The 18,580-nt window shown below is 41.2% G+C and overlaps 1 protein-coding gene across 2 annotated transcripts in view; it reads left to right on the top strand.

Annotated features, from left to right (window-relative positions):
• Positions 1-7,410: 7,410 nt before the first annotated feature.
• Positions 7,411-18,580, top strand: part of KIFAP3 (kinesin associated protein 3) — a 106,343-nt gene continuing 95,173 nt past the window's right edge. For both annotated transcript variants that reach the window (XM_037034951.1, XM_037034952.1), the window contains exons 1-5: positions 7,411-7,679; positions 11,623-11,754; positions 13,162-13,316; positions 16,086-16,141; positions 16,680-16,821. In XM_037034951.1, the coding sequence (XP_036890846.1) occupies positions 7,648-7,679; positions 11,623-11,754; positions 13,162-13,316; positions 16,086-16,141; positions 16,680-16,821 (517 nt within the window). In that variant the 5' untranslated portion in view covers positions 7,411-7,647. The remainder of the gene's footprint in view (positions 7,680-11,622; positions 11,755-13,161; positions 13,317-16,085; positions 16,142-16,679; positions 16,822-18,580) is intronic.

Raw genomic sequence — 18,580 nt, 5'->3', positions numbered from 1 at the left:
AGGTCGGATGTACCTCATAATCCCAACTTGAATAGAAATGAAACTTCTACCATTGTGAGAGCTTGTGGACTTGAAGCAATAAAGTAAAAAGACAGGGCCTGACATCTTTATAAGGACGCATTCGGTAGGTAAGCAGTTCAGAGTAACAGAGTCATTTGACTTGGGATACAGCTGCGTAGAAACAACCACCTGGCCTCTCACTGCCTGTTCACAGGCTTGAAATACCTGAGGGGAAGGGCTGTGTTTCATTTCATTCTTGTGGCCTCAGTTCTTGGATGAGCGCCTTGGGCAGAACAGGCAGGACGTGTGCAAGGGTTCCACTCGTCAGTGTCCACAGGGGTGGAATGCACCGCTTTCCATTTCATTTATTTATTCACTTTGTGGGTGTGTGCCTACTGGATTTAGGTAGAATGCTTCAAGTCAGAAACCACGTCTATTCGCTTTTGCACATTCGTGTCTAAAGCAATGCCTGCTCATAAATTTTAGTGAAAATAATAAATAGCTTACCTGGCTGCATATACTCAGGCCTCTTCCCCCCTCACCATGCCAGGTACATCTCTCCGAAAGCACACACACGAAAACATGCAGTAGCCCTGCTTTCTTGCAGAGAACTTCCAGGTGAGCATGTATGGGTATATCTACATATACAAATTTGCAAACATAAGTGTTTTTTTGGGGTTCATCAATGTGTGTGTGTGTGAGAGATGAAATACACAGACCTAACTTGCCCTGGATGATACATTCACTTGACTACATGTCTTTAAGGATCATCGGGTTGACACACCACACAACTGTCTCCTCAAAGAACCTGCAGAAGGAGAAAAGCACGGAGATTAGCTATTCGTTTCCCTGTGGCCCCCCCTGTCCTGACCCATGGAGCAGCCCAATGATGTCATCACTGTAGCTATACTAATGGAAAGGACAGGTTACCACCGTCAGGAAGACGTTGTATTTTAAAGGGCCCCTTTAACCGAAGTCTCCTTTGCATTAGGATGTGCAAGGCGAGCTAAAACCAACCTGAGAAGACAGAAGATGAGTGCGTTACTAGCCAGCGGGTGTGGACTCTTCGGGCCGCTCTGGCCACTCGATGACATCCCAAAGGCAGTCATGAGGTAAGAGAGGATTTCCTGTGCACCCTTGAAGCACACCAGGATCAAACTTTCGAAGCAATGTACTCTCAGAATTTAAAAAATGCAATTCTTGCAGCTCTGTTCTACATCGGTGTATGGGTAAAATATAGAAAAATCAATATTGCTAAAAGCAATGAATTTGAACATATAACTGTATACAGCGTGGCTCCTGATGCCTGAAGAAAATACCCAGACATTACACTTTCTTTTGCCAGGACCCCCACAATTCTGCTCCTCCAGTCTTTTCTAAACTTATTGTTCACCGATCTCCCACTTGAACCTAACTCTTTAACTGTCTCAACTACTTGCAGTTACTCAAATGTGCAGTGGTGCTTGGTGGGTTCGTGTCCTTGGACGCGCTGCTGCCTTTCCCTGGGCTGTCGCTGTTATGCTCCCTGCTAAGCAAATTGCTATTCGTCCCCTGGGAGTCCTTCTCAGACCCTCTGTCTGCCACGATGAGTGGGTTGGTCCCTCTTTTGCGCTGACATTCTGTTTGTTCCACGCTGCCATTTTGACAGTCATTGGTACATTCGACAGTTATCTGTTCACATGCCTGCTGGCCCTGAAATCTGTCATTGCATTCGATGTAGCAGCAGCTACTGATTATTAGTTCTTACCGTGTGCCAGATGCTGAGTCTGGAAATGTAATTGGCAATTCATAGTTTTATACCCTTCGAATTACTCTGTCTGGAGACGATAGGGCTATGAAAACAAGTCATGTCTGTAAAGTACAGGGAATACAGTAGGAGAAGAGAGAAGACCATTTGAGTCTGGAGGTTAGGGAAAGCTTCCGGGGGGAACAGAGGTTTGCGGAAGGAGCAGACTGTGATGTCAGCAGGAAAGTGTCCTAAAGCAATGCAGCCTGAACCCTCCAAACCACCCTCCGAAGGTCAGCGTGCCCCTGGGGTTGTCCGTGTTTAAACGTTTCTGTCGTAGGTGGTTTTATTTGACTTCGCATTCATCCCCTCCACACACTGAATTATAAACGGTGAGGCAGGAATCACTTTTTCTTCGGAATTTTAAGCTGTTCACTATTGCTGTCGGTATTCAGAATAAAAGTTGACAAAGTTGAGGATGAAGTTGAAATAATAATAACCTCTGGCTTTTCCATGTAATTTTATAGTCTACAAGACTGTCACAAAACATTAATTCATTTTCTCCTCAACTCAGTCTTTTGCAGTAGGTGCCCCAACTTTTCTGACTGAAGACAGAGTTTAGTTGATTGGTCCAGACTCATGTGATGAATACATGGTTTTCAAACCCCTGACTCAGTTGGTAACCATCACTAGCATTGGTATCATTTTACATATGCCTTCTCGTTTAACATTACAATAACTCTAAGACCTATGAATGACTATCATTCTTATTTTATAGACGAGAAAACTGAGGCCTATAATGTTAAGCTTGCTCACGGTTGGAGAGCAACTGAGTGGTGGGTCAGGCGGTCCAACACCGGTCTGACTCCAGAGTTTGCTCCTGACCACTAACTACCAAGACTGTTCCAAGCACTGAATGGTGGATTGCTTCATTCAAAGAATCTATAATCCATTGGGGAGGGGATGGAAACAAGAGGAAAATGCTAAATTAATACCTATAAAATTATTAAGGAATAACAATGGCTTCTGAGCTTTTCAGTTTACCTTTAGAATTATTTCATTTCATTCCATTATATCGCAGTATGAATTTCTCTTATTTCTCTTGCTTTCTGTCTTTGATCACCTCAGGACATTTTTCGGTCCTTAAGCATTGTCTTGTCTCTAATCAAAGACATATGGCCCCTTACATGTCACCCTTCCTATCCCTTAACCTCTTCTTTTCATAGCCTTTTCTCTTTCTTTGTGCTGTGTTACATGTTATTCCCTCAGATAAGTCACAAATTTTCTCTTCAGTGCTATTTCATTAGATATATAATCCAGCCATTAAGTTCACTACTTTTTGCCTTGTTATATTTTTTAAATGACCATGTTGAGGAAGAATTTACATATAATAAAAGGAGGTCACTGCAGGTAGTATAATCAGTTGTGACAAATGGGTCCCTGTCCCCTCCAGCCTGCTGGCAGCCTTTCCTCCAGCTGTGCCTGTGACAAGCCCCCAGTGTCTGCTTTTGGTCCTAATAGGTCAGTTTTTCTTTTATATTCAAGAATTCTTTATATAAGGAAGCAAACCATGTTTCTTTTATCATGTTTTTTAGATTTATTCATGTTGTTGCATATATCAGTAGTTGGTGGGGGTTTTTTTAATGCTGAGTAGTATCCATTGTGTGGACACCCCACAATTTGTACCAGCTGACACCGATGGACATTTGGTTTGTTTCCGGCTTTGCGTTATTATGCGTAAAGCTGCCACGTCTATTTGTGAACACCGATGTTTGTGGACACGTGTTTTCATTTCTCTTAGGGAAATATTTCTAGGAGTGGGGTTGCTGGGTCACATGAAAGGCGTGCTTAGCTGGGAACTGCCCAGCTGGTTTCCAAGGTGGGGGTACCATTTGCATTCTCACAAGCAAGGCAGGACTGCCATTGCTCCAGATTCTTGCCAGCATTTGGTGTTGTCTGGTGTTTTAACAGTGATCGTTACAGTGGGTGCTGTGGTGCCCAAAGCAATGACACTCCTCCCTAAGGATTCCCACACCCCAATCCCTTGAACCTGTAAATGAATGACCTTAGGTGGCAAAAGGGACTTGAGAGATGTGACTCCAGTTGAGGACCCACCTTAACCTGCAAAGATGATCCTGGATTATCCAGCAGGGCCTGCATAAATCTTTAAAAGTGGAATTCCTGGCTGTGGTCACAGGAAGATGTGACGAGAAAAGGGGGACCAGCCAGATGGCGGTGTCGGAAGAATTTGACCCACTGCATCTGGCCTGGAAGATGGAGGCAAGAGGCCAGGAGGGCAGGAATGTGGCTGGACGGCCTCTAGAGGCTGAGACAGGGAAGGAAACACCCTCCTGGTGGCCTCTTGGCCTGCTGCCCACTTTGATTCTAGCCCGCTGAGACCCACTTCAGACTTCCAACTTACAGCAGTGAAAGGTGATACATTGGGGTTGTTTTCCGTCATTCAGGTTGAGGTCATTGGTTGCTGCAGGAATAGAAAACCAATATGGGTCTACAGTATATCTCATTATGGAATATTTTTCCATTTCCCTGATGACTAGTGAAATTATCATATGCTTATTGGCCAGCCATGTAAGCATATGGAAAGTCTTTTGTGAAGTCTTTGTACAGAGCTTTTACCCACTTTTAATTAGGCTGCTCAGGTTTTTAATACTGAGTTTCAATAGTGCTTTTAAAGTCATGAAAACAATTCCTTTGTCAGATTGTTTATGGCAAATACCTTCTCTTAGTCCATGACTTGCCTTTTCATTTCTTAAGGTATCTTTCAAAGAGGAATTTTCAATTTTTGTGACATCAAGTTAAATTTATTTTCTATATGAAGGTTAGTTCTCTGTGTATCATGTCTAAGAAATCTCTCCTCAAATATTTTTTCTTATGCTTTCGGTTAGGAGTTTTATAGTTCTGAGGTTTGTATCCATGATCCTCATCAGCTGACCCTCAGTTTTGTATATGGTGCAGAGAAAGAATTGAGGCCCATTTATTTTCAATAGTATATTCAGTTTTCCAGAACCTTTTGTTAAAAATCTATATTTTTCCTGTTGAATTAATTTGGCACTTTTATCAAAAATTAATAGAACCAAGTTTCCTTATGAGACCATGATGAAAGAGAGGCACTTCTTATTTCCACTAAGTACAGCTAAAATTCCTGGATGTTATATACATCACCAACACTTGTTAAAATGCTGAAAGGTGAAGAGCAGAAAGCAGACTAACCAGAGACCCAAGGAATGACACACTAGTAAGTTCCCCAAGTTTTGCCTAATAAATTCCATGCTGGGTGTGGGAGAAGCTAACAATTCAGAAAAGCAAATAGGAGCAGACCAAAAAACGCCCCAAGAAAAGCTTTCTCTCACCCAAGGAACAACAAAGGGGCAAGCTAAGAAGACAGAAAATGTCTCATCCATAACTTCCCTAAGTCCATCCAAATACTATGGAAAAACTGGTAACACTCTCCCCTTTCTCAGCAAAGCCAAGGGCAGAGCCTACATCCCCCCTCAGCAGCTGTACCAAGGCACCCTCTTCCCCAGCAGAGCTTTCTCGCAACCATTTGGCGGTAAAGACCTTTCATGCCGTGGTGTCAGTGGAGGCTATGTGGAAAGCAGCAGAGACATGACTGCACGAGTGTTTTGGAGTCGTTTTCCAGTTTCTCCTTTGCTGTTATGTACAATACTATTATGATAATTCTAGAACCAATCTCACTGTGCACACACGCTAGAATGTTCTAAGGCACATAACTAGGAGTAGAACGCAAAGATTTAGACTATATGCCCGTTCAACTTTACAACATGATGCAAGATGTCCCAATGTACACTCAAACCTGAAATGTTTACTAAACAGTTTCCAGGGGTCCACATTTTCACCGGCACTTGGTATTGTCAGACTATTTTTTCACCCTGGTCAGTGTAAAATAGTATCTTTTTATTATCTTAATCGGCATCTTCCTGGTTACTGTTGAGGTGGAGCATCTTTTCATGCTATTTCTTCTGTTTCTTTTTCTTCTTTTTGTTCTTTGTCCATTTTCCCATTTGGCTTATTGCTTTTTCCTATTTAACTCATTGGAGATTGTTTTTTAAAAAATTTATTCTACCCTGGTTGGTGTGGCTCAGTGGATTGAGTGCCTGCCTGTGAACCAAAGGGTGGACGGTTTGATTACCAGTCAGGGCACATATCTGCTTGTGGGCCAGGTCCCCTGGGGGTAGGGGGTATGGGAGAGGCAACCACACATTGATGTTTTTCTCCCTCCCTTCCCTTCTCTAAAAATAAATAAACAAAATCTTTTTAAAAATGTATTCAATTTATTTACCCCCCCCAAAAAAAAATTACCCACATCTCTTACCCCTTTGCTATAGACTGACAGCTTCTTTAGTTCACTCCCATTTTCAGTTTATCTCTTTGTTGCTCTAGTTTTCAGCTCTTTCTTTCTGGCTGTGGGCATTTCCTCTAGACTTTTGTTGTTATTTCAAGCTCAGGTATGCAGTTTTCTTAACTTCAACATTTGCCCAGTACCAGCTTTGGGATGGATGCTGTTCTAAGCACACAGAAGTGAACAAAACAACCTCTCTGATCTCAAGGAGCTTACCTTGCAAGAATGCTTGTTGTATGCTCTATGCAGTTTAATGGATATTGTGATCTCAACTCTGGGTATTGTAAGGGCTTTAAGGTAATCTAGCCACGAACGATAATTTGTTAAATTGTATATCAGTTTTCAGAATAAATAGGTGAGAAAACAAACATAAAATAGGAAATGCCAGTTAGGAAAGAACTGCAGTGCTTGAAGTAAGGTATGGTTGGACCAGTAGGTAGAAGTGGGAATGGAAATGAAAGGCTGGATTGCAGGACATTGGGAAGGCAGTGACACTGAATTGTGTTTAGAGATAAGCATGATATAGAGGAAGATGTCGCAGTTAGCTACAAATAGTCTTCCCTGGAAGACTGAAAAAAATGACCACACCACTGGCTTAAATGATGTTGCTCTTGGGAATGGATGAGCAGATAAAAATGGTATCTCTTAGTGGGTGTGGTCTGTCACTCTGTATTTAATATTCCGCAGAGCGCACTGAAGTAACTGCATGTGGAAAAGGCTGTGGACAACTATGTAGGCATGGCCCTCAGTGACTGAATATAAACAACTAGAGGAGAGTAAGCAACAGGATTATAGGTGAGCAGAGGAAGCGGAGGTGCCTGCTTTGTAACCCCGGTGCCTGGTTTGGTGTTCGGCACAAAGCTGGCCCTCAATATTTACTGAATAAAGGAACGTAAGCCCTTTGCAGAGATGTGAAAGCAGACTTTTACTTGCTAAGGTTCAAGGACATCCTTTCTTCCCCATGGCCTGCACTGCCCACAGTTGTCTGCCTCAAAGGAAAGAATTCCAAACGTACCTAGGGATAATTTCTGGAGGAGGTGGAGTTTCACGAGCTCTGTGTGTAAACAGTGCGTTCTAGATCTACGATACCAAAGAGGAAGGTGAAGATTTGTCACGGAATCAAAGTCGCTACTAATTTTGCACAAGGTCATCCTGTCTGCACAAGATAGAGCAGCACTGCGTGGTGACCAGGCTGACACCCAAAGTGCTGCGGAGCCCTCCACGCCCTGCTCTAGAGCGCTGCCGACTGGTGCCCGGGCGGCACCTCTACTGAGCCTGCGCGTCGCAGCTGGCGCATGCGCCGTGCAGCGGGGCGGCGGAGGCGGTGCTGAGCGCTCAGGCCGGCTGCTGTGTTTTGGGGCCTGGGAGCCGTGGGAGGAGTCCGGGGTGGCACTGTGGTAACCTGGTAACTACAGCATCGCCGCAGCCCCCACCTCGCAGGCCTCAGGACTGTCACCGCCTTTGGGGTCGGGGGACTTTGGCCATTATTTCCGGAGACAGCCCCGCCGGCCTCTCTTCCCACGCCATCGTCGCCGCCGCCATGCAAGGGGAGGACGCCAGATACCTCAAAAGGTGACGACTCCCCGAGGCGCGGCTCCACCCTCCTGGCCTGCAGCCCTGCAGATACTCCCAGGGGATCTTGGGCTTGGCCTGGAGGTGTCACTGGGCAATGAAGAGGGGTGGATACGGGAAGAAGTCGTGGAAAGGGAAGGGCCAGTGCTCTGCGTAAAGAGGTTCTGCAGCCGCCCACCTGGCTCGGTGGGGCTCTGACAGCCCTGGAGGTGGCTCCTGGCTGCATCACCTTGTTGGCTGGAGAGGGGCGGGGGGCGGGGGAACCCCTCTTGCCCACCCCACCGCCTCCCCATTCCAATTCTGCGTTTCCCCTAATAGATGAAACCCTTGGGGCCCTGGAAATGAAGTCTCCGGCACCTCTGCTGTCTGTCTCCAGTTTGGGGGTCACTGCCCGGAGGTTCTGGAGTGATGACCGGGGAAAGAAGTGATGGCTTTTCATTTCCGAGAGGCTGCGCTGGGGCGGTGCTTCCCAGCCTGCTTCTGCTTGCCTCGTCGGTTTCATGCTCAGTTTCATGCGTTCCCCTGCCATGTGTACAGTGTCGTTTTTGTAGGGTTTTAATGATCAAGAGGTTTGTGCAGGAGCTCCACGTGGAACGGGCCATCATTATCTTAGTTTAAAAACACTTGTCGTGTCAGTTACTCTTTAAAGAAAACTACATCTGTCGGGATTGTTTGTTTGACTCCTGGCAAAGATGAGACCATCTGACAGAAAGGACACCTGTCAGTGGACAGAGAGTCTGCAGTCATCCACTAGGGGAAAGCCGTCATTGGGATGCTCCGAGTTTAAAGGCCCCGTTCCGATTGGGTAAATACCCTGGGGAAGGCACGCGTATCCTTTTGAACAGTTTCCTTATCTGAAAACAGGATAAATATTGCCTTACAAGAGATTCGAGGGCCAATGTGAAAATCCTTTGAAGAGAGAAAAACATGCAAGTCGGTGGTATTAGCGCAAGTCATTATGTGCTTTTACTGAACATATTTCCCTTGGGCTGGGAGGGCCCTGATCACCACAGAAGGATCTCCTGGTCTTTACTAGACTCACAAAAGGGGTTCAGACGGTAGTATAGTCAACCAGCCAGCCAGCCAACTGCACGGCCTTTGCAGGACTGGGGCATCTGTCTTGCCGGCCTTCTCATCTTGTATAAATAGATCTGAAACTGCTGAGTGAGCAGGCTGTATCAGTAAAATTTTTACAAAGGAATATGCGATCCTAACAGGCATGTGGTCAGTATTTATCTCCTCACTGAATGTTGCTTACAATGATCTTCTTGTTTGAAAATTTTGTCATGGAAGAAAACCCATTCTTTCTTCAACTTTAAATAAATACAAGAGTGTCCTAGAGCAAACATACGCTAATTATACGTTTATCTTATTGAGGAACTGCTGAATTGCTTTCCACATTAACTGCGCCATGTTACATTCCCACCAGCAGGGTATGAAGGTTCCAGTTTCTTCACACCCTTGCCAACACTTGTTATGTATTTATTTTTAAAATTAGGGCTCTTCTAACGGATGTGAAGTGATGTCTTACAGTTTTCATCTACATTTCCCTAGTTTCTGGTGACACTGAGCCTCCTTTCATATGCTTCTTGGCCTTGGCCTTCTTCGGAGAAAAGGGTTCTTTATATTTTCTGGATCTGGACCCCGGTCAGATCAAGGCTTTGCAAATATTTTGTTTCATTCTGCGGATTGTGTTTTCACTCTCTTCATAATCTCCTTTCATGTGCAAAAGTTTTATATTTATAATTTCTTTAGTTGTTTTTGCTTTTTAAAAAATGTTTAACCAGGGATTTTTAAAATTCCCATCCTTCTCTCCCCTTTGTCAACTGTCGATGTACTCTCTGTATTGTGGTTCTGTTTGTTTTGTTTTGTTTACATGTTTGCTTCCTATTTTTAGATCTTTGTTGCTGAGTAATATTCCTTTGTATGTGTGCACCACATCTCTACCCATTCATCTGTTGGTGGACGCCCAGGCTGCTGCCACGTCTTGGCTGTGGTGCACACCGCCGCGGTGAGCATGGGGATGTGCGTATCTAGTGTCTGTGTTTCTGTCCCTTGGACACCCAGCAGTAGAGTTGCCGGACCATGGGACAGTTCTGTTCTTACGTATTTGAGGACTCGCCAGCCTGTCTTCGGTCGTAGCTGCTGTAATTTACAGTTTCGCCAGCAGTCTGTGAGGTTCCCTTTCCCCCACCTCCTTGTCAGCACTTGGTACTTGTTGATGGCCGTTCTGACAGGTGTGAGCTATCTCATTGTGGTTTTGATTTGTGTTTCCCTGATGACTGGTGGTGGTGAGCATCTTTTCATGTGTCTGTCGGCCATCTGTATGTCCTCTTTGGAGAAGTGTCTTTTCTAGTTCTCTGCCCACTTCTTAAATTGTTTTCTTTCCCCCCCAGTGTTCAGTTGTATGAGTTCCTTATATTTTTTGGATATTAACCCCTTGTTGGATGTATTATTTGTAAATACATTTTCCCATTTAGTAGGTTATCTTTTCATTTTGTCAATAGTTTCCTTCACTGTACAAAACTTTTTAGTTTAATATAGTCCCATTTGTTTATTTATTATTTTTTGTTGCCCTTGCCCAAGGAGACATATCCAAAAGAGTATTACTAAGAGTGATGTAGAAGAATTTATTGGCAATGTTTTCCTCTAGGAATTTTTTGGATCAGGTCTTACATTTAAGTCTTTAATCCATTTTGAATTTACTTTTGTATAAGGCATGAGAAAGTCCAGTTTCATTTTTTTTGCATGTATCTATCTAGTTTTTCCAATACCACTTATTAAAGAGACTGTCTATACCCCATTGTATATTCTTGCCTCCTTTGTCATAGATTAATTGACCACGTAAATAAGGATTTTCTGTTCTTTGGGCTCTCTATTCTGTTGATCTATATATCTTTTTTTGTGCCAGTACCTCACTGTTTTAATTCTTGTAGCTTTGAACTATAGTTTGATATCAGGGAGCATGATAACACCCATTTTTTGTGTGTCTCAAGATTTCATTGACTATTTGGGGTCTTCCTGGCTTGATATATATTTTAAAATCATTTGTTCTAATTCTGAGAAGCACGCCACTGTTATTTCACAAGGATTGAATTGAATCTCTATATATTGCTTTAGATAGAAAGGACATTTTAACAATAATAATCCTTCGAATAAATGAGCAAGTTATAACCTTTCATTTATTTGTATCTTTTTCAATTCTTCAGTGTCATAGTTTTCAGAATACAGGTCTTTCATCTCTTTGTTTATATTTATTGTTTTTCTTGTTTCTGTTTTTGATGCAATTGTGAATGGGATTGTTTTCTTAATTCCTCCTTCTGATCATTCATTATTGGCATATAGAAACAACAGATTTCTGTATATTGATTGTTTATTCTGCAGTTTCATTCTATAGGTCCAATGTCTCAGCTCATTTGTAACAAACTATAGAAATGATCCCTGAAAGTATATAGTCTTATACTTGTTAAAGAGATTGTTCTTTCCCCCCAGTGAAAGGTCTTGCCACCTTTGTTGAAGTCAATTGGCCATATATGTAGGAGTTTATTCCTAGGCTCAGTTCCATTCCAATAATCTGGGGGTCTCTGTTTCTGCTAGTACTTCAATGCTTTGATTACTGTAGTTTTGTTGTATGTTTTGAAATTGGGAAATGTGTGCCTTCCAACTTTGTTGTTCTTTTTCAAGATTGTTTTGGCTACTCAGGGTCCCTGGTATCTCCACATGAGTTTTATGATTTCCATTTCCACAAAAAAAGGCTTTGGGGATTTAATAGGGGTTATATTGAATCTTTAGGTCACTTTGAGGAATATTGCCATCTTAATTGTAAATCTGATTTAAATGCATATGTTAATCCAGCTCACAGGCTTTTGGAACTAGAATCTAGATAAAACCATGGACATTTTATGAATTTTTAATTCATTTTTATTTTTATTTTACATTATAGGAAAGTTAAAGGAGGAAATATTGATGTACATCCATCAGAAAAAGCACTCATTGTTCAATATGAGGTCGAAGCCACCATTCTTGGGGAAATGGGGGATCCTATGTTGGGAGAACGAAAAGAATGCCAAAAAATGTAAGTGTTCTTTACTCGTGTACACTTTGAAATCTGCTGATATTTAAATCTACATAGATGACAAGTGTTTATGGTATTATTCTAGACATACTTCCCATTAGTGAAGCAGAGACAACATGAGACTATAAATACAGATATGTTTACTTCCCAGTTACTACCTTCTGTGGCTGGAGTAAGCGGGTTTAAACATCAGCAAGGGACAACCTGAGGACCTCGGGTTTGGGATGCTCAGCCCTGGCTGCACAGGAGCTGGCGAGGAGTCACACTGTGGGACCAAAGGAGGACGTGGCAGCTTGGCAGTTCGGAGGTTTAGTCGTAGGCGGCAGCTGGGGGACGCTCGTATAGCCTGAGACAGGCATGGTGGGAAACTGTCATTACAGTTGGGTAGTTAGTGCCGTGACCCAGGTTGAGAAGGCTTGTATTTCATTTCTCTTTACTGGGAAAAGGAAGGTTTATAAGCCCATCTTCAAGAGAGTCCCAGTTTCTGAAGATTTCTTTATGAAAAACTGGTGCAAAAGTAATGTGGATATTTTTCTTGTGAGTTTTTGATGTTCTTAAGAGGCATGGGCTGCCTAATGAAGATTCTAATTTTTTATTATAGGAATAATCAGTAAACATGTAGGTAACACTCCCTACAGATCCTAGCTGTACCTATTTTTTTCTTTGTCTTTTATAATAAGGGAAGGATTTAGGAGAGTCCTACACACTAAAAGGAGAAAATCTCTCTATTACTTTTAGTGGAAAAGAAGATGAATCAGATTGCTAATATACATGCTTGTAGCAAATGGGTCTAAAAAGAAATAGAAACAACTGCTTTGTTAAATCAAGATACCACTGCATACCTGTTAGAATTGGTAAAATCCAGAACTGACAGAACCAAATGCTGGTGAGCATGTATAATAGTAGGACCTCATTTATTGTGAGTGGAAGTATGAAGTGGTATAGACACTTTGGAAGACAGTTTGGCAGTTTCTTCCAAAGCTAAACATAAACTTACCATACAGACCAGCAATTGTGCTCCTAATTGCATCCTGTCCCTAACTGGCAAACTTCGGTGACTGCGTAGTCAGGAAGGCGACTCAGTAGGCATCCTCACATCCGAAGACTGCGGACTCCGCGCGCATCCCAGCGGAAGGCTGTTTCAGGACGAGCTCTGAGTGTGCTCTCTGCTTAGAGGAGTCAGGTGTGGGCTTGATCTTCCTTTTGTTATCCTGTTTGCCCAGCTCAGAGAAAATCGTTGCTTCACATCGCTCTAAGCCCAGTGATAGCTAACGCTCTATTCTGTTTCACCGAAAGTGGATGTGAGGTCCGTTTAAATGCTTTGTAAATGATCTGTTGGAAGAAGGATTGCTTAGATCAGTACTTACGTAAAAACGCCTGAGTGGGGAAATTCTGATGTGCCGGCAGCATCCGTCTGAAGAGCCTCAACGCCAACACAGACATCGCTTCGCTGGCGCGGAAGGTGGTGGAGGAGTGCAAGCTCATCCACCCCTCCAAGCTGAACGAGGTGGAGCAGCTGCTGTTCTACCTGCAGAACCGCCGCGACTCCTCGTCGGGGAAGGGTGAGCGCGCTCCCGAGTCAGGGCGGGCTGGGCGGCGGGGCTGTGGGGTGCGTGGTTTGGGCACGTGGTGGGTTTGCTTTCGTTTTTGTTCCTTGCCGGCGCTGTGAACGAGTGAGCGAAAGAATAGACAGACGTGTTCGTTTTCTCGATGGTGAGCTTTATATTGGGTGGCTCCGCACGAAATGATGTTTCCGTTCCAGATTTCTCCTCTGTGCGCGCGCACATACATGTGCGGAAATAAGGAATAGAAAAGCAAAGATCTGTCATGTTGACTGTAGGATAATGAAAGGAGAGAATTTGGGGCAGAAAACGCATTTTCTCTACTCCAACTAGATTTATGTTTTCTAAACTCTTTATTGACAGTTTATTATTTCAGTGGATAAATAGGTAGTTCAACGTTAAAATATATGTTATATGCTTTAGACTACCCTAAAAATATGTTTTATGAATCTTAAGAAAATAATGTCCTCTTATTCCCAAACATTTCTGTGCTGACATTCCTCTATCGTTAATTCCCTCAAAAGAACTACTCGTTAAAATAGTAGAACTAAGTGGCTGATTACTTGTAGAAGACATTTTCAAATAATCTACACCAAAAGTGAAATAAAATAAAAACACAGACATTTTAATGCAGCATCATCTCAGATTATTGACTGGTTAGTTGTTCCATTTCTTTCTTTTTTATTTTTTTAACCAATTTTTTTTAATTTTTTTATCTTTAGAGGGGAAGGGAAGTAGAGAAGGAGAGAAAGATCAATGTATGGCTGCCTTGTGTGGGTCCCCTGCTGGGAACTGGCCCGCAACCCAGGCATGTGCCCTGACTGGGAATCGAATCATGATCCTTTGGTTCTCAGGCCCACGCTCAATCCGCTGAGCTACACCAGCCACGGCTGGTTGTTCCATTTCATAGTATTATTTACATATCTTTCTTTCACCATGGATGAATTCCAAAATATGGTGTCTCTGAAGTAATGTATAAAGGCCTGTTTTTATTGTACCTAAGTAAAAAAATTAAATAGAAAATTTGTTTCAACTTTTTTCAAGTTTGCCTTCTCTTTCATTCATAGCAAATAAAATGTCTTGTACCTAATATATATTATACTTTTATTAAATAAATAGAGTTGCTAACTCACATTACATGATCAATAGGTATTTGTTGGGTGAATTGGATGGCCATGAGCTTATTTTAAAGCAAAATGAAGCGTTTTGAACTTGATTGCTTCCAACTACATAGCTGACACTTAGTGTATACTTATTAATTATTGATAATAAGTCCTAAAAGGAAAATAGAAAGGAGACTTTTTATTAAATATTTCATATTATGGTATTGTTGCTAAGATGCCCGTAAATGATAAAAGATAACATCTTCAATAGGTTAAATAAGTTCAGAGGGAGCAAAGCAAGTCCTGTACTTTTTACAGGCATGGGTGTAGTTATTGTGGGAAGTACAAAATAGTTACAATTGATTTTTACTAATACAAAATTAATATAATTTCACTGCCATTTATAGTAAAATGTCTTTAAATTAAAGAATGGCCTTTCAATGTTTTCAGGGTAGATCGGTCTCCTCACCTCCATCCCCCCAAATTAGGGGAATATGAGCAAATTTTTCATATCATATGTGATATGTGAATATCATTTCATTTCATATGTGAATACACTAGTCAAATTATATTGATTTGACTAATTTTTCTCTGTATAGATATTAATACTTGAAAACATGAAATTCTGTCTATATTAAATATATACTTAGTTTTTAAAACTTTTTTTAAACTATTTTTACTTGGTATTCACTATTTCAAACCCAGAAATATTGCCCTAAATGGGATTGAAACAAAACAATCATATGTATTTGATTATAGATTCTTTACCTTTAGTGATTTTCTTTCCATAATTAAAAACACTGTCAAAGTAAATTATCTATTTGAGGCAAAATCTAGCTCTTTAGAAAACATAATCTTATATAGAATGGCCAACATTCTCGGAAAATAATCAAGGCTAATTTCCATTATATGTAAAATGTTTGAAAATTAGAGAATCGAAATATGATATTACTAGAACTTATTTTAATGTACATGCATTGCTTAGGTTAATCCATAACAGTGAAGTATTTCTGATAATTTTTATTAGAAATTGAAATTCTACCACGAATCAAATAATCTGAGTGTGAGGAAAGGCTCAAAGCTGTATTCAGCACCTTTGATTACCTCTTCACTGTATTTGGAAGCAAATGAGGATTAACCCAGATGTTAAATATTTGTCTTTTAATTGACAATCCAAAGTTTACTTATTTAAAACAATCAGTTAGCAACTGTTCTTTATTTTAGCTTTTAACTTAAGTCATTTTTTTCTTTGTTAGTTCTCTGTTAGTTTTAATATTACTCAATTTGTTTCTTCTTTGCCTTACTGATTTTCCTATTCCCACCTTAACTGTGAATTAGAAGGAGAAATAGAGAAAACTTGACTATTTTGCTTCTTGTTGGCGAGTCTGGCTATTTATCTACCCAGAAAACCAACCAAGGAGGAGGGTAAAATTGCTGCCTGAGGAAACTTGGGGTTGTTGATTTTATCTGTTTCTACTCTCCTTGATTTGTCCTTGGTAGATGGATTATAGATGAGTATTTTTCTATGCATTGAAAAAAAGATCATTTCATAACCTATTCGGTTTGAGGATCCCTTGTTTAGCTAGAGTTAATCATTTGCTGAAAATCAGAATTACTCAGAAATGCTAACTTCCTACTTCTACTCATTAAAAAAAATTTTTTACAGAAAAAAAAGAAAAATCAAGCAAGCCTAAAGACCCACCTCCTTTTGAAGGAATGGAGGTAAGACTATTACGATCCACTAGAAAGCTGATCGCCAGGAGCATGTTTTACCACCGAAGGTTCATACAGTCGCGTTACACACATGTGTAGTTTTAAAAAGCAATTGAAGTTATAAGTACCTGAAAAAGGTAGAAAATAAGGATCTAGTTGATAAGCACAAAAAATACTTGTATGTTTTTAGACAACTTATTTTGATAGAAAAGTAAGTTGTGTTTTAAATATTCCTATTGCAGTGGGTTTTGAAATGTTATTTAATCTGTTGATACAAATTACTTTTCATTAATTACATTTAAAGTAATTTTTAAGTGACAGACCAACACCCCATTTTATCTTGTGGTTCATAATTCTGTACTGGAGTCCTAGCATCCAGGGCTCTAATCTCCTCCCCCACGAAAAAACGGCTGCTGCGAGTCCTTTGAACACGTGTCTATTATTGTGAAATGTGATGTATTGATCACAGACTATCATCCCTTTGACAGTGGCTCTGAGCAGCATGGCTGTTCTCGTGGAGAACCGTCTTCCCCTTCCTTTGTTTCAGATTGATGAAGTTGCTAACATCAATGACATGGATGAATACATTGAGTTATTATACGAAGACATTCCTGACAAGGTTCGGGGCTCTGCTTTGATCCTGCAACTTGCTCGAAATCCTGATAACCTGGAAGAGCTACTATTAAATGGTAACTTATATTTATAAATACCAAAATTAATTTATTGTGAAATGTGATTTTTAAATTTATTGTATTAGAGGAGTAAGCTAAAATTATTTGTACTAAGAATGCACTAATTTCCCAATTCTTTATTACCTTTGTACTTTTTCAAATTTTCCATATGAGAGAATAGTATTTAAATATTCTCTGGAGAATTCAGAAGTCCTTCAATTTAAATAAGGAAGATCAAGCATTAATGGTGCTGTAGCTTTCCTTCCACCCGGGGACACTTTTTTAGTGTTTCAGCTAAGATGCACTGTGAAGCTTTTGACGTCTGTCACGTTTAGCCTGAAGGGCGGACCCCTTTTAGTAGGTCTCATGGGAAAGGCCTCTGTCAACAAGTTCTCTCAGTTCTTGTTTACTCAGGAATGGCTTACCTGGTCCTTGGTGCTTGAAGGATAGTTTTGCTGGGTAGAGAATTGTGTGTTGATTGTCTTTTTCTTTCAGCTCTTGGAATGTCATGCCTCTCCCTTCCTGTCTCTGTGATTTCTGATGTGAAATTCACTGGTCGTGTCGTTGAGAATCCTGTGTGCGTCTCGAGTTGCTTTTCTCTTGCTGCCTTTTATTTTCTTTGCTTTTGGCTTTTGCCAGTTTGACTGTGATGTGATGAGGTTTTGATAGCCTTGAATTTATCTTGCTTAGAAGGTTACAGAACTTCTGGGATGTGCAGGTTAATATTTTTCAGCTAAGTTGGGAAGTTTTTGGCCGTTATTTGTTAAAAGTTAATTTTGCTTTTTTCCTTCTCTCCTCTCAGAACGCCTATTTTGTTTATTTCACTGTGATTGTGGATGTCCCCCAGGTCTTTGAGGCTCTGTTTATTTATTTTTCACTCTGTTCCTAATACTAGATAATTTTCATTGACTTTATATTTGTTGATTCTTTTTTTTTCTGGTACACATCTGCTGACATGATTTCTAATGAATTTTTTATTTCAGATTGTATTTTGCAATTGCAGAGTTCCTGATTGGTTCCTTTTTTAAATAATGTGTATCCCTTCATGATATTCTTTGGTGAGAGAGCATTCTCCTACCTTCTCACACTTTTCTTTGATTCTCTCAGTATGTTTTCTTTAGGTCTTTGGGTGTGTTTACAATAGTCGACTTTAAATCTCCGTCTCACAGGATCAGCGTCTGAGTTTCCTCTGAGTTTCTGTCAACTGTTACGTTTCCTGGTTATGGGGCAGACTGTCCTGTTTCTTTGCATATTTTGTATTTTTAACTGGTTTGAAATAATATTGTGGAAAGTCTGAAATTCTGCTTCCCATTCCCTCCAGGACTTGTTATTTCTCCTGTTTGTTTGTTTAGTGAGTTTCCTGGACTATTTCTATAAAGTTATCTTTGTGTAGCCACTGAATCCTCTCCTCTGTTAGCTTAATGGTAGCTAATGGTTGGACAGCAATTTCCCTAAATGCCTGGCACTGAGCGGCCCAGCTGTTGCCAAGGGACTCTGTGCGTGTGTCCGGGCTCCGCTTGGGGGCTCGACTTCCGGGCTCAGGCAGGGAGGTTACAGTCTTCCCTTCTCTCCCGGCTTGTGCCTTGCCTGCCTCCAGGTTGGTCAGAGGCATTAGGTCCTTCCCTGGCACCTGCACATCTCTGCACATGTGCGTGGCCCTCTAGAATTCAGAGTATTCCAGAGCTGTTCAAAGACGCTGTGAAAATCTTTTTGCAGTTACTTCTCTTAAAGGTTGTAGTCAGCCTCTTAATAACCAGCAGGCTGCTGCTTGTAACTG

This window comes from Sturnira hondurensis, unplaced genomic scaffold, assembly GCF_014824575.4.
Source record: "Sturnira hondurensis isolate 20B ecotype Veracruz unplaced genomic scaffold, ASM1482457v3 Scaffold0022215, whole genome shotgun sequence".
NCBI lineage: Eukaryota > Metazoa > Chordata > Mammalia > Chiroptera > Phyllostomidae > Sturnira > Sturnira hondurensis.
Note: the sequence above shows the minus strand (reverse complement) of the source record. Positions and strands in the feature narration are given on the sequence as shown.